Here is a 16,413-nt window from a genome sequence, read left to right as displayed (position 1 = left end):
AGACTAAGCCACAGGCGCCTCGGCGAGGGAAAGGCGAGCGCGGCCTAGTGCGGCCTACTTGGTTTCCATGGCAATGGCGCGGCCTTCCACGCCAGGCCTGGTTTGCGGCGGCGGCCAGGCCTGGATTGCGTCCAAGGCACACTTAATTGCATATAAACACCACTGAATATAAAGTGTGTGTGTGGGGGGGGGGGTGTCCCTGGTGGGATAAATACGTATAGGATTAGGCTGCAGGACGCCGATTTAGGGTGACCATATGAAAAGGAGGACAGGGCTCCTGTATCTTTAACAGTTGCATAGAAAAGGGAATTTCAGCAGGTGTCATTTGTATGTATGGCACACCTGGTGAAATTTCTTCATCACAACAATTAAAGCTGCAGGAGCTATACTGCAGCTATACTGTGACCAGATTTAAAAGAAGGCAGGGCACCTGCAGCTTTAACTGTTGTGATGAAGAGGAAATTTCCCCAGGTTCTCCATATATACAAATGATACCTGCTGAAATGCCCTTTTCAATACATCTGTTAAAGATACAGGAGCCCTGTCCTCCTTTTCATATGGTCACCCTACGCCGATTATATTCGTGCTTCCTGGGTGGGTGGTGTAAGTCCCATTGAACTCAGTGGATGGACTCCTGAGTAAACAAGGACAGAAAATTCCATTGTGTTTCACTTGGAAACACCGTATGCATGTCTACTAGGCTTCACTGAGTTCAATGGGACTTGGTCCCAATGTGTATATAGAATTGCAGCCTTGCAGCATTTATATTGTATTTTGTATTTGGGTTTTTAGCTTGTTGGATGTTTTATTATGTTCCTAATGGTTTTAATTTTTGTGAACCGCCCAGAGAGCTTCGGCTATTGGGCAGCATAAAAATGTAATAAATAAATAATAAATAAATAAAAATCCTATATCCATAATGCTGGGAGATGGCATGTCCATGAGCTCTTTTGTGTGCTATGCTTGTGATAGAAAAGAATTTTGTGGCACGCAGCGGTTCAAATCATGGGATGCAAACCTATGCATATTTTTCTCAGACATCCATCTAGGTTCAATGCTGCTTACTCAAGTAAGTGCATGTGATCATGCTGTGATCATATTCTCTGCACATCTTTTTTCTTTTTACAGGGGTCTTTAGAAGATGGAAGACTATTCTGGGATATATGGTTCAAATGGTATTTTGTGAGTGTAGGCTTCTATTATGAACCCCAAGTCTTCATTCAGACTGTCCGTAGGCCTTTATATCAAATGGGGAACTAGGAACCAAAGTTCAATCTCCAATTGAAAGTCCAATTTAAAAATGGAAAATGCACTAATTTCCCACTAAATAAGCTTTCCCCAACTTGGTGCCTTCCAGATGTGTTGGGTTTTAACTCCCAACAAGCTGACTGGGGATGCTGGAAGTTGTAGTCCACATCTGGAGCACACAAGTTGGGGAAGAGTGCCGTAAAGCTACCAAATACCTCAGTTTGACACAACAAACTTCATAAAGGTAGTCTTGAGATAAATAAGTAGACCCCAAACTTCTGTTTATACTAAAGATACAGGCCTACTTCTAACGAGAGCTAGCAGGGTCTGTGTTGTGTTCTTGTACAGCAGCTGTTTTTTTTTAACATTATGGAATACATTTTTCAAATAATAACAAGGATGATAAATAACCCACAATGCAAAGAAATCCAAGTGGTTTCACTCCTGCTGTCTCTTTCACAAGCAATGTTGGCTAATAAGAATAAAAACATACTGATGTGCTTATGTGATCTTTTATCATTTTGTTTCTTGCCATTATTTTGTCAACTGCCCTGGAAATATTTATATTGAATAGCAATCTTCAATCAAACGCTAATCAGTTAATTATCTATTGTCAGCCAGGCTTCTGCAGAGACAGGAGGAGCATAACCACTTGGGTTTCCTTGCAACAGTTTCCCAGATACGCATGCGCTAATGTTTTGCCCTTTCCTTTGACCTGTCTTCCTCGGCTTCTTGCCCTGAAGACAGGCTGCCCAATAAAGGCGAGGCTTGCTGAATAGTAGGCGGTGTGGGATGGAAACTGTCCAATGGAAAGAGGCGGTGGTTTCGTTGATGTGAAGGAAGTTCGAGAGCTAACGTCGGTGCATGGAAGGGGGGGGAAACACAGGCTTTGCTGAATAGTTGGGGCCGCAGCTCTGAACGGTGGCTGGCTACAAGTTCTCCTTACTCCCTTCCCCTCGCAATGAACTCTCTGGAGCAGGCGGAAGGTAATTGGGGTTCCCCTACTGCGGGAGTGAGGGGCTATGGAAATGCCAGCTGCTCTCCAGAGAAAGCACCCTTTGCTTTCCCCCTTTTCCTCTCTCTCAGTGTCCCTATACGAGTTTCTGAGTTTATAAATCAATTTGGGGGGTCGGGGGAAAAGACGAGGCAGCAAAAATCTGGACCTGCCAACGGGAACTAACTTATTTATGGGAATGTTGGGAGTTGTAGGGTTTCCCCCACGTTAGGACGCTATCCTAACATGCATAGGATAGCGTCCTTAAATTGAACTCCCCCCTCCCTTCCGTGTAGAGTTGCTAGCTTCTTCGATGGCCCCTGTAGCTGTGCCTTTTAACAGTAGCATGGACTCAGTCGTGAGTATGTGGGGATGTTTTATCTCCTGCTTTCAAAACCTTGCCCTGCTGGTTTCTGTAAACCATGGGGTTGCTAAAGAGCCAGGAACAGATCTGGAGGTTTTGGGGGATTTAGTAAGCCTACACCTGTGCCAAAAAGCACAGAATTATTGAAAGATAAGGCTTAGGGGTGTTGTGCTGCAGCCTTATTTTGAACCCATTATTGATATTGTTTGTTGTTATACAGAGGGCAATAAACTGATTATTTGGAAGTCTCTTATTTCAATGAGTGCCATTTCTGGTGGAAAGTTGGGAAATAAATAAAATAATAGCATCTGCGAAATGTCTATCTGGTCACAACCGGGGTGGGGAGCCTTCCTCAATGGGAGAGTGGTTACTAACATATTTAGACTTGGCAGAAATTGATGTCTTGACTTGATAACATTTCTAGAAGGTCTAGTTCTGGTAGAATAATCTGGCAGATAACTTGATTTGGTTTATTGTTTATTGCACTTTACATTATGGGGATCTTAGAGTGGAGAAAAATCTGTTTTTGAAATTAAGAAAAATTAATCCGTAGGAATAAAAGAAAATAGGTATCTCTCAAAGCCATAGCTCCATGATCATTGAAACCTAGTCACCTGATACTTGGCATGCAGAACTGAGGGGACCTTAGCAATGTGCTCCACAGGTTTTTTTTTGTTGAAATGCATTTAATTTAGAATTAAATCCTATGGGTAATGCTGAGAGCTGTAGGACTTCTTTATGTCTAAACATGCATTGGATTGCATCCCTTAGAGAGAAATCCGGAGGCTCCTAGGCAATGGCTAGGGTGCCATATGATGCTATCTTTTCTGCACCCATATAGGCAGAATTATGAACATGGCTAAAGAGATCCCTCCCCTGTATAGCTGCTTTTGGTATTAGGAGGCACCCTAAGTCTAATTGCATTGTTGCCTGTCTCTTTTTCAGATCTTAAGGCTTTTGAAAGGCGTCTTACTGAATATATAGCTTGTTTACAACCAGCAACTGGGCGCTGGAGAAGTAAGTGAGAAGCTGTCCTTTGGAGCCTGGAGGAGGGCTTCAAAAGATTTTGCTTCCATTTTTATTACTTGCAGCTTCCTGCTTTCTCTACACCAGATATCATGGTGTACACTATATTTAGTTTAAACATGGTTTGAAATTAGCTTGTTTTGAAATTTGCAATATTTAGTGTTAAACCATGATCCCCGGTTTGGATGAAACAGAAGCTGTGGTTAACTAAAATTGAAAGTAAAAGCTTCTGAGGCCTTCTTTCTGGATGTGCGGGACTTGTGAATCATGGATTACTGTGCTGTGTGAAAGCAGCCAGTGTCAGCAAAATAATAATATTGTGGCCTTTTCAGTATGTATGTGGCACAACCTTCTATATAAGAAAGCAAAATATGGTGTAAAACTTTGAATCTTGTGCCTAAGAGGACTATAAAACAGTTGTATTCTGGGCTTCTGAAAGGAGTACTTCCTGGAACAAAAAGGGATGAGGATGGCAATGTTTGTTTTAGTATACATCATACTGGCTCTTTGCTAGATATATAGAATAGCTATATTTATCTATATGCCTATCAATCTATACTGCTGTTTTGATTATAGAGAATATAGTTATGCTTGGATATGAAAGAGAGTTTAGTTCTGCTCTGAATACCCATATGTTGGGAAAGCATCGCTTGTGTTCAAAACTTTGTGACATCTTTAAATCATTAGCTAGTCAAAACAACAACCCACCCACCCCACAAGGATAGATTTTCATGTATTCTGTGTCCACTGGAGATAGCATCGAACCATCTATTGAGGGCTGTTTCTGTGCAAGGGCTTTTAAAGTAATGAGAGAGGAGCATACCTACCGATTTCATTGGGACTTAAACAAAAGTAGGTTTGTTAATATGTCATCTGTGAGTAACTTGATTCCCCCCATCTTTTCCATAAAGTATCCATTGTATATTATGGAAGTATGTTGCTTTTAACACATTCATTTTCTGTCAGTAATTCTTATAGTGGTATCAGTCTGTACAGCAACCGGTGCATGGAACTGGCTAATAGATCCCGAAACACAGAAGGTGGGTAATACCTTTCTCAAATTTCTGATACTATGTTACATTCTTACTTAATTTATTTGAACTTGCACAACAGATTTGCACCCAGTGTTTGGCGTATGTTATCAGGTAATGTAGACTTCTAGAAGATTGCTAGGGTTCTCTAACTAAATCTAGATATTTCAATTGATGTCAATATGTAATTTCCAATATATGGGAATAGAGCCTTTTCTTTTATGTAACAAAAAAGATACTAAATGTTAACAAAATCAACCCCCAAAACACTGTAAATCATGATATCTTAATTAAAGATATCATTCTGCCTACCAGTCCGATAGTTAAGGGAACAAGTAGAATAGAATTTGGATCGCTTTAAATTTTTCATAGATTGGGAAAGGACAGTTACACATTAACAGGCATACAAATGTGTAGACTTGCATCTCCTTTCTCTCCTGCACACAGTGACAGAATAAGTTCTATAAGATGAAGTGGATTTGTGACTCAAAGCATAGTAGCAGTGACCTTTCCCCCTTGAAATTGTCCGCTGCAACCGAGCAATGTGGTCTAAAAAAATTGGAACATTTTAATTTCAAAACATCTCTTTGAAACAACGACGTGTGTTTTTTAATTGTTTGGTTCTCTCCTAGGTATCTTTTTTCACATCTCTATGGAACCATCCATTCTTCACAATTAGCTGTATTACCCTGATAGGCTTATTCTTTGCTGGAATACATAAAAGAGTAGTGGCACCTTCAATGTATCCTTTTAACTGTTTTTTCATTGTTATTATTATTATTTATTTATATAGCACCATCAATGTACATGGTGCTGTACAGATTACACAGTAAATAGCAAGACCCTGCTGCATAGGCTTACAATCTAATAAAGTTGTAGTAAACAGTAAGGAGGGAAAGAGAATGCAAACAGGCACAGGGAAGTGTAAACAGGCACCGGGTAGGGTGAGGCTAACAGTATAGAGTCAGAACAAACTCAATATTTAAAAGCTATAGGGAAAAGAAAAGTTTTTAGCTGAGTTTTAAAAGCTGTGATTGAGTTGGTAGTTCTCAAGTGTTCTGGAAGAGCGTTCCAGGCGTAAGGGGCAGCAGAAGAAAAAGGACGAAGCCGAGTAAGGGAAGTGGAGGTCCTTGGGCAGGCGAGAAGCATGGCATCAGAGGAGCGGAGAGCATGAGCGGGGGAATAGTGTGAGATGAGAGAGGAGAGATAGGAAGGAGCTAGACCGTGAAAAGCTTTGAAGGTCAACAGGAGAAGTTTATATTGGATTCTGGAGTGAATTGGAAGCCAATGAAGAGATTTCAGAAGTGGAGTGACATGGTCAGAGCGGCGGGCCAAGAAGATGATCTTAGAGGCAGAGTGGTGGACAGAGACCAGCGGACTGATGTGAGACGAGGGAAGGCCAGAGAGAAGAAGGTTGCAGTAGTCCAACCGAGAGATAACCAGTGCGTGAACGAGAGTCTTGGCAGAAGAGACAGACAAAAATGGTCGAATCCTGGCAATATTATACAGGAAGAAACGACAGGATTTAGCTACTGCCTCGATATGAGGAATAAAGGAGAGCGAGGAATCAAATATAAAGCCAAGACTACGAGCTTCCTTGACCGGAGTAAGCGTGACATCGTTGACAGTAAGAGAGAATGAGAGGTGAGGAGAAGGTTTAGGAGGAAAAACAAGCAGTTCAGTTTTTGCCATATTAAGTTTCAAACGACGATGAAGCAGCCAGGCTGAGATATCTGAAAGACATGCCGAGATACCATCTAAGCAAAAGAGAAAAAACCCTATGTCCACATGATATAGTAACTATTCCTTATTTATCCCTGTTCACAGAAGCAGTAATTTTAGCAATACAAACTTTTAACTTAGAGCAGGAGTGGGGAATTTGTGGACCTCCAGATGTTGGACTGTAACTTTCATCAGCCTTAGCCAGCACAGCCAATGGTGAGGGCTTATGGGAGTTGCAGTCTTTTCTTATATACAGTGGTGGCCAAAATTATGGACGCACTTTGAAATTTTCATGTTTTGCAACTTTGCATGCTTATAGAAAATGTTCTGTTTCACAAAATTCAAATGTTTATATATCAATTGAAAGAGAATTTAATGCTGAATTCAATACAAAAAACAAAATGCAAATATCTGCAGTACAAAAATGGTTATGCTTACTTTAGTGTAAAAACAAACACAGGTGTGATTGAGTGAAGAAGCGGATTGGAATTGCAAACCCTACTGGCCAATCACAGTCCTTGTTCTGGGGACCACTCACACAGCATTAGCTGCGATACATCATGTTTCAAGTTGGGGAACGTCAGTTTTGCTGCAATTGGAGATGGTGTGAATATTTGAAGCATTTCTCAAATTAAAAGTGTATGTAGGTACCATGGCACCAAAGAAAAGAGTTGATTGGACACCCAGGAAAAGAAGCAGGATCATTGCATTACGTGAATCAAGTCTTTCAATTGCTATATAAACATTTGAATTTCGTGAAACAGAACATTTTCTATAAGCATGCAAAGTTGCAAGACATTAATATTTCAAAAAGTGCCCACAATTTTGGCCACCACTGTAATTATAGCAATACTGCCTAGAATAGGGATCAGCAATTGGATACCCCTGGGAAGTATAAGTTGCCAACCTTCCAGTTGCCAGACCATAGGCAAGTAGTCTACTTTAGGGAAGGTGGGGTGCCTCAGGAGCGTCTCTCCTTTGAAAACTGGCTACTGGCATTGGGTTTGGAGGATCCCGGCAGATGGAGAGAACGTTCTTATTCCTCAACAGCCCTTAGAGAAGCATCTAGATCTGTTTGCTTTGTTAATATGAGTACAGGCACATGCAAGTCTTAATTTTGGTTAATTTAACCATAGCGTATGGTTATTCTTCTTTGACACATTCTGTGCAGCATAGCAGCTCGATGTCGAACGGTCTTGGCAGAATACAACATGTCTTGTGATGATGTAAGTGGCTCTGTTTCCCCTGCCTGAATATGTTACATTTTGGATTTGAGAGTAGAATTACATTGTGGCCTAGGACACAGTCCATTTGTTTTACAACTTTAGCAGATCATTCTGTTATCCCCCACTTTTTAGCATCCTCCCAATAAATGGTGTCTTATAGGCCTCATCTACACCATGCAGGATATTGCACTATGAAAGTGGTATATAAAAGGCAGGAGCCACACCAAGCAGGATATACCGGTATGAAAGTGCTATATAGTATATGTCAATGGGCCCCAACAGTTGTCAGTGCACTTCAATACCCCTATAAAGCAGTAGTGTGGCTCCTGCCTTTTATATACCGCTTTCATAGTGCAATATCCTGCTTGGTGTAGATGAGGCCATAGTCTCCATCAGTTTCTTCCCTCACCATCAGTGGGAGAAGGATCTGGGATGATTCATTCTACCTGGAAAAGAAAGCTTTGGGAGTGCCCACTGAATAATGCATGAAGGATATTCTGCCCTATATAGTGAACCCTTTGTAGGAAATGGCCTCAATACCTATAATGTTAGCAGATGCCTTGAGTGGCACTATTACCTGACAAGAAATTTACAGATCTTATGAAATTATTAAGGAAAGGAAGAGCACCTTGAATGACTACAATACCAGCCAAAGTCTGCATGCCAGATGTGAACAGCTGTCTACAATTTTGGCTAAACTGTTCTATTAATTCTACGAGTTTGTTATCCAGGTGGCTGGGAAGCTAGGATTGTAGATATAAAGGTTGAGCAAGTCTTTCCGTGACCTGTTAACACCGGATTTAGCACGGACCCAAGCCAAGACAAAGAGGGCTCACAAATTGTGAGGGAGAAGACTTTATTAAGACTAAAGGTAGGGTAAATACATGGGAAGAATAATTAAAAGTAACTTGAAACATAGCATAAAAACCCAGTAACAGATAAAACAATAAAAACTTAACTGTGACTACTTACTCCTAAGCAGGGCCTTACCCCCCACCCCATGGTTCTCTCCACATCCTCGCCCTCTGGCCTTGGCCGCTTAACTCCATCTCACACCTCCTTTGTCCTCTGTGATGACTCGGCCTGGATATAGATAAGCGGCTTCTGACCTTCCTCCCCACCCTCCAGGTGGTCCGGTTGCCAAGGCTCTTTGTCATTTAGAATTTGTGCATAATACTAAGCTAAAACTACCCTTTCCCAACTACATCACCCATTTGTCCTCTCCCAGCACAGTTTATCTGCTCTCCATCACAGTAGACACATACACAGAGAGAGAGAGAGAGAGAGAGAGAGAGAGAATATAATCCTGCTAATTATTGACCAAACAGTTGGGAAGTAATTCCAGCAAAGACACAACATAAATAATAATAATAATAATAATAATAACAACAACAACAACAACAGTAGTTGCTGTGAAGTAAAAAGTGATTTTTCTCCTCTGCAGACTGGAAAGCTGATATTGAAACCTCGGCTTCACGTCCAGTAACCCACTACCTTCCTTCAATCTACTGTCAAGGAAAAATTAGAAAGAAAAAAAAAGACTTTTCTTCAATACATTGAGGCCAAATAGGATTATGTGGTATGTTCAGTTGCATATGAAGGTGTCTTCATGGTTGACGGCAGAAACCAGAAACATCTGGTGTATTTATTTGGAATCTCCTTGCCTTTTCCCGTGTCTTCTGTGCTTTCAGTTTCTTCCCTTACAGTATTAATATTCCCTCTGCACCATTGGCAAGGTGGTCCCTCTATGCAGAAAATAAGACTTGCTAGTTTTTTTTATAATGTACAAATCATTGTAAATAGAAAATGGAACCAGTATTTGAAGAGGCACTTAGATTTGCCACCCATACTGCTTTTCTCCACCACATTTATTCATTAATCATGGATCATGATAGACTTTTCTTCTTTGGGCATTTTAATTTAATTTTTGTCACATAAGATACAGTGGACACATGTGCAGGTCAATCACGAGCAAGCATACTGGTGCACGCTGCCTGATCACTCCTTCTTGGTACCTCCTGCCAATGGGAATGACTTCAATAACTGGGAACTCACCAGGAGGAAAAAGAACCTGAGTGTTATGTTCCAACTGGGACTTCTGTTTTGTCACGCCCCTCCCCTAAGGGTTGAAGTTGGTTTATGATTCCTGGCTTCCTTTGGAGCAACAATGTAATGCTATTTTTCTTTTCTTGCTGGTGTGGTTCTGGTTACTGACCTATGTTGGTGGAATAAGCCAAACTGGAGCGATTGAGTAGAATACACAAGTCTGCTTGTTTGTGAATGATAGTGAGGATTTTCTAGAATTCTGACTTATCATTTTATGTGAAATCATCCAGCACTTCAGCTCCTTACATTACCGGTAGCTTGTCCATTTTCAGCTCCCTACATTATCTGTAGCTTGACTATTTTTTGGCTAATTCTATGTTAAGTTTTGCTTTTTAGTATATACAAGAATAATATATTGTGTCTGAAATTTACACTGATAGTTCCCCCCCCCCATGAAACTAGTATTGCTTAACCTCAAATTACTTGATAAAAGAAAGTGCCACAAATGTAACAAAAGATGGAGTAAAACTCTCCTTTGGGTCCCAATTTGGCCTATTGCAAACATATCGCTGCCTGATTATATGTTTAGGAATTGTTAGTTTCCTGCAGGCCTTTGTCAGACACAGTTATGGCTAGTACTTCATTTGCATCAGCATTTTTGCTAGCCACACTTAATGCCAAACTGTTTACAAACCCTCATCTCGCTATGGTTGCAAACTATGGTAGGCAAAAATGCCAGTCATAATGTTTTCTGTGTTACCAAAACAGTACAGGAGGGGCTGCAGCCCTGAGAAAAAGTGTGTAAGGTTGCAGCACGCTTCGAACTGCAGGCTATTCTTTAAATCAGAGGTATGCTGAAGCTAGATCTCAACACGTTTGGGACTTCAACTCCCAGAAGCCCCTGCTAGCATGGTCAATGATCAGGAATGGTTGAAGTCCAGAACGTATAGAGATCTGCCTTTTGCCCACCCCACTTCAAATGATCAGGCAGTATTAAGTTTGGATGAGGCCTGTGACCCTCCCCACCCACTGAACTTGGTAATTCGACTACATTTTTCACAAGCTCAATAAATCAGGATTGCCAAATGTATGGTGGCCATTGGGTCATGTTCTAGATCTATATATAGCCATGCTCCATATAAAATGGATTACTCAATATGTGGGGTGTCGGAAAGAAATTACTTTGTGCAGAGGCAAAAATGACAGTCTTGTTTTTACATAAACATCCTTGTTACTTTAAGTGTTGAAAACAAAACAAAAAATAGTGGCTTTTACACACACTATGGTTTTGAATTGACAGCTATTTAATTTTAAATCCTTTTTGTGCCTTTTTAAAAAAAACCTGTTTGAAGCTATTTTAAAGAGTACAAGACTTTAAGGGTGCAATCCTATGCATGTTTAGACAGAAAAAAAATGGCCTACAACTCCCAGCATGCCCAAGCCACCTCAGTTGTAGGAATTTTTTCTGTCTAAAAATGCATAGATTGCACTTGAAGAGTACAAAGCAATTGGCGAAGCAAGAATTGAGATGTAGAATGTCTCTTGAATGTACTGGAAATCAAAACTTCACTTGCTTCATTCGATGGCAGCAATAAAATCCTGTGCTCTTCAAGTCTTCTACGCATGTCTTGTTTCCACCTCTGTTTTTAAGCTGGTGTACAGTTTGTAGAAAATGTGTATTAAATAAATACTTTATTTATAATGGTATGTTTGGCATTATTTTAAAACTATATACATGATGGATGTAAACTTGAGCAGTCCTAAAGCATCTTAACTTATCAACTTTATAAAGTTCCTTTAAAAAAAAAGTCCAATTACAATATATAAGCCTGATCGGTTTCTGCAATTTAGCACATGTACAAATGCATGAAGTCTTGTGTAGCATTTGGATTTCTGTAAAATTTCAGACAAGCTCCAGAATACCCACTTGAGTCCATAGCCGCAAATAATCAGAGTTCTGAAGTACCTTAGGAGACTTTAATTAGATAGAACTTAAACCATTAAGTCCTATAGATTTGCTCAATGAGTATAGATAAATGACCTAAATCTGTTATTCTATGATGCTTTAATAATGAAACAGCTTAAAGAGAATTTGATGCTCCATACTGTATATCATGAAAACGTTTTTAAAAATTAAGCAGCCCATATGAGGATGCAGTCAGGACTGTGTATGTTGTGTAAATGCACATGTATTAATTTTCCAGATTAAGATACACCCTGTTGCTACTTAGTTTTAATTGTAAATGTTGCTGGTTTACATATTTGGTCCAAGTTGTCATGAACTTGATTCTGAAGCTCTTTGCTTTCCTGGGTTGTAGAAACTTTCAAACGTAGAAATCTGAACTCCAGTTGCGCTCTGAAAGCCTCTTATATGCTTTTCATCATTTGAGACTGTCAGTAAAAATATAAGGGATCCTTATTTATGCAGCAACTCTTGAAAGCTTGTTGGAGAAAATATGTAAGTATATGATGTATTAGTACAAAATTACTGGCTTTACAAAGTATTTATTCCTGTTGTTGAACTTAATGCCTTTTCTGATAATCTGCAAAAGCAGAATTGGGCCCACGATCACCCAGGGCTAGCCTGGGCATGCCTAGCTCTACACAGTTTGTAAGAGAAACACCCCCTTCCGGTAATTTGGGCAACCACGTTCTTCCGTAGCTTTCAGTGCAGTCTTACATTTTGAACTGAGACGACTAATGGAGTACTTTCCATAATGGAAAACTACGAGGCAAAATACTCGATCGGGACAAGACGCTGGATGACGTGGAAAATACAATTTATCAGCTCTTCTACATAATGGAGCGATTTCCAGACTATTCCATCAAGACGCTCACCTACACAATCTGGTATAAAACACTTTTTGTTCTGTAATTCTTTATTGTGGGGGATAGTTCGTATTTAATATTAAAGTGTTCAATGTATCACAAAAATAGTAGTTAAGGCTGCAATCCTAGGTACATTTCCCAGAAGGTCTATGGACCACAGTGGGACTTACTTCTGAGTAAATGTGCATAGGACCGCACTGAAAGATATGGTCGAAGAGGGCATGTGGTTGCATGGGTTCATAACATTTCGTGGTTTGGAAAAGAAATAAGCTATAATTGCAATGTAGAAACTTCAGAATAATATTCTGATGTACATCCTATTTACAGCAACAGTTTCTGATCCGCCAATTGATCCATACATGGAAGCCTGTTTACATGGCATATTTCCTTAGCTGAAATTAGGCAACAGATACTATCACTTTGTTGTGGTAGATCCATATGTTTTCCCTCAAGGTAGCATGTCTATCTATGGCAAGGATACAGAACTGTTTTTATAAGGATAATGTGTTTTTATGCTTTTTATGTTTTTAAACTTTGTATATTTGTTTTAATATTTACTGTTTTTAACTTTTGTAAACCGCCCAGAGAGCTTCAGCTATGGGGCGGTATATAAATGCAATAAATAAATAAATAAATAATATTTAGGTGGTTGAAAATATGGCACTCTTGTTATATGGTTCCTCACAAGATTCTAGTATGAGAAAAACATTTTTAGGTAATAAAACAATATTCATAGCCCACTGCAATATTTCAGGAAAATAACTCTCTTAAAATTGATCTAACACTTTAAAATGTTATTACAAAATATAGTTATAGTTATTAATAGTTATAACTGGACAGGTCTTATCACGGTTAAGATTGAATTATAAGGATACAACTAAGTTTATAGTTCACCTAAATAGTAATTTGATCATTTCTGTGGTTACAAAGAGCTCAGTTGATTACAATCGTCATGAAGAGCAAGTTACAATTTTCAATCCCATTGAAATGAATGGAGGCTACAGAACAATGCACTTAAAAATGGCGCACTGTGCCTAAAAATGTATGTCCTACATCTGCCTAGCAGCCCTAAACACACTTACTGAGAAGCAAGTTTTAAGGTACACAGTTTAGGAATCTAAGTTAGGGGTGTGTACCCTTAGGTTTGAATTTCTAAGCACGCAAAGCTAGCAGATAGTACATTCTGGACTTTTCTATTTTCCAAAATAAGCAAAGTAACAGGGATCCCCACTAACATAGCTGCTTAGGAAATAGAAAAGAGGGCTTAATTCTGGTTTGAATGACTGGAAATCACCTCTGATACATGGGAAATATAATTACAGCATGCACTGAGCATTTGCAGAATATTTACCTCTTATTGATTATTCTTCTAAAACATTTATAAAGTGTCTAAAACTTCCTAAACATTGCACAGAGATTAAAAGATAAAACAGCCCCTGCCTCCACTATCTAATAGACACAATACAAAAGGATAAAACAGGGAATCATAGAATAGTAGAGTTGGAAGGGGCCTATAAGGCCATCGAGTCCAACCCCCTGCTCAATGCAGGAATCCACCCTAAAGCATACCTGACAAGCATACCTGATAGTTGTCCAGCTGCCTCTTGAAGGCCTCTAGTGTGGGAGAGCCCACAACCTCCCTAGGTAACTGGTTCCATTGTCGTACTGCTCTAACGACGTTTTTCCTGATGAAGAAAACAAACGAGAACAAACAAATTTTGGCACCAATTTTTGAAGATACAACATCTTGGCAGTATCGTCTGATCTGTGGGGGAAACAAGCACTCCCATTCCAGCAATCCTTATTGCCCACAGCCAGGTCTGGATTAAGATATGCCACGCTTTCTCTATATAAGGCAACTCTGCTGTAAATTACACCAGACTTTCCAACATATTTAAGCCGAAGTGATTTTGATTATAATGCATCTTAGTCATCTCCAACATATTTAGAAGCCCCTCATAATATGTGGCCCTAAGCCATGTTTTATGTGGCTTGTTCCAAAATCCGGCACTGCCCCTGGCTGATGGCAGTAGCCAGTGTGTGCTTCTTGCTTTTACAGTGTTAGAGTAACTGGCAGTTTGGGCCACGTGTTTGTTCATGGTGGCAGAGGGGAAGGAAACTCCCCGCAACTCCTTGTCTCTGGCCAGTGTAGGGGCCAGATTTTTCTTCTTGCTAGGTCTCCCAGAAGTCCTTAGTTCCTTAGACTGTGCTAGAGACTACAGTATACCTCCCAAGACAACAACAAAAGCAATAAAAAAGACCTACAGACATTTAGCAAATGGGTGGAAGGCTTCCAGAGAAGCTAGACCCTCTCCAGTTCATGTTCCTTTTTAAAATAAGCCTGCAGTCTTATTTTCACTTTCTTGGGCATATATGTCCCATTGAATTCAATGGGGCTTATTTTGGGATAAAGAGGGATAGGATCTGGCAGTGTGAAGAAAGAGGTTGAGCTTATTGCACAGATGAGTGGTGATTCTGCAAGCTCACAAAATGCTACATACGCTGAACCAAGGCAGCAATGCAGACTTACCTGGGAATAAAAACCCAATTAAATTCATTAGGTCAGAGGAGACATCCCTAGGATTGGGATGCAACCCTACACACCTTTACCTGGGTGTAGGGTTGCCAATTTTTTGAAGCTGGCCCTTTAACAGCAATTTGAGCTGCATCAGTTAGTTTCACCCCCTCCTTTTTACAAATCAAGCCTCCGCTAAAGACATAAACAAGTCAAAATCCATATTACAGAAATACCTTTATTAGGCCAACCAAAAGTTCACAAAAAATGTGCAAGCTTTCCAGTACTCCATCCAGAAGATGTTATAGAAAGCAGGTGGGGGTTGTAGAAGAGGGGGATTTGATGGTGAAACCATGTTCATACTCCCAAGACATAATGGAGGAGGAGGGGTCTGCAGGCATTAATTTTAGAATTTGTAAGTCATGGGATGGTTAGAGGAGGAATGTATACTTGGGGCTGATATTTTCGTTGGCCTAATAAAAGTATGATACTACTATATGGGTTCTTGGAATCTTACTCATGGTCAACTTAGGGCTGCCTGATCTGTTGGCAACCCTAAGCTCCTTGAATTTAGTAGGGCTTAACTTCCAAGTTGAGATCGTGCATTGCAGTCCTACGCACCCTTACTTTGGGGCTAAATTCACTGGGATTTACTTTTGAGTAAGTATGCATGGGATTGCCCTGTCTGGCTGTAAACTTAAATCCAACACTTATCTGAAATAAATCCGCATTGAAGTCAACGAGGATTACTTTCCAAGGGTGGTATCGAATGTTAGACCTACTCAGTGGACTGCAATGAATGGGTCTACTCTAAGTAGGGCTAGCACTGTATACTACCCCACGTGAACACGCAGAGGGATTGCACTATAAAACTGCAATTCTAGGGCTGTATCTGCGTTGCTCTGACAAATCCCATTCATTTTAATGGGTCTCCTTTAAGTAGGGCTCACACTGGCTACAACCCTAGGGTGACCATATGAAAAGGAAGACAGGGCTCCTGTATCTTTAACAGTTGTATTGAAAAGGGGATTTCAGCAGGTGTCATTTGTATATATGGGGAACCTGGTGAAATTTCCTCTTCATCACAACCGTTAAAGCTACAGGGGCCCTGCTCTCTTTTAAATCTGGTCACTCTAGTATAGCTCCTGCAGCTTTAACTGTTGTGATGAAGAGGGAATTTCAGCAGCTTCTCCATAAATATACAAATGTATATTTACAAATGTAAATACATACAAATGTATGTTCCCTGTAATATACAAATAACACCTGCTGAAATTCCCTTTTCTATGCAACTGTTAAAGATACAGGAGCCCTGCCCTCATTTTCATAGGGTCACCCTATCAACCCGGTATAAATCGATCCTCACGTAGGAGTAAGCCAGTCACGTGAAATCAATGGGGCTTCCTTCCGAG

The 16,413-nt window shown here is 40.1% G+C and overlaps 1 protein-coding gene across 1 annotated transcript; it reads left to right on the top strand.

Annotated features, from left to right (window-relative positions):
* The first annotated feature begins 2,092 nt into the window (after positions 1 to 2,092).
* Positions 2,093 to 13,142, top strand: CNEP1R1 (CTD nuclear envelope phosphatase 1 regulatory subunit 1). Its single transcript, XM_063141137.1, has 6 exons — positions 2,093 to 2,234; positions 3,552 to 3,623; positions 4,599 to 4,672; positions 5,296 to 5,405; positions 7,557 to 7,611; positions 9,056 to 13,142. Exons 1-6 carry the CDS (start codon positions 2,210 to 2,212, stop codon positions 9,095 to 9,097), a joined length of 378 nt encoding a protein of 125 aa, XP_062997207.1. The 5' UTR covers positions 2,093 to 2,209; the 3' UTR covers positions 9,098 to 13,142.
* Positions 13,143 to 16,413: the final 3,271 nt, after the last annotated feature.

The sequence above is a fragment of the Elgaria multicarinata genome, chromosome 14 (genome assembly GCF_023053635.1).
Source record: "Elgaria multicarinata webbii isolate HBS135686 ecotype San Diego chromosome 14, rElgMul1.1.pri, whole genome shotgun sequence".
Lineage (NCBI taxonomy): Eukaryota > Metazoa > Chordata > Lepidosauria > Squamata > Anguidae > Elgaria > Elgaria multicarinata.
The sequence above is the reverse complement of the archived record's forward strand: the minus strand, read 5'-3'. Positions and strand labels throughout refer to the sequence as shown.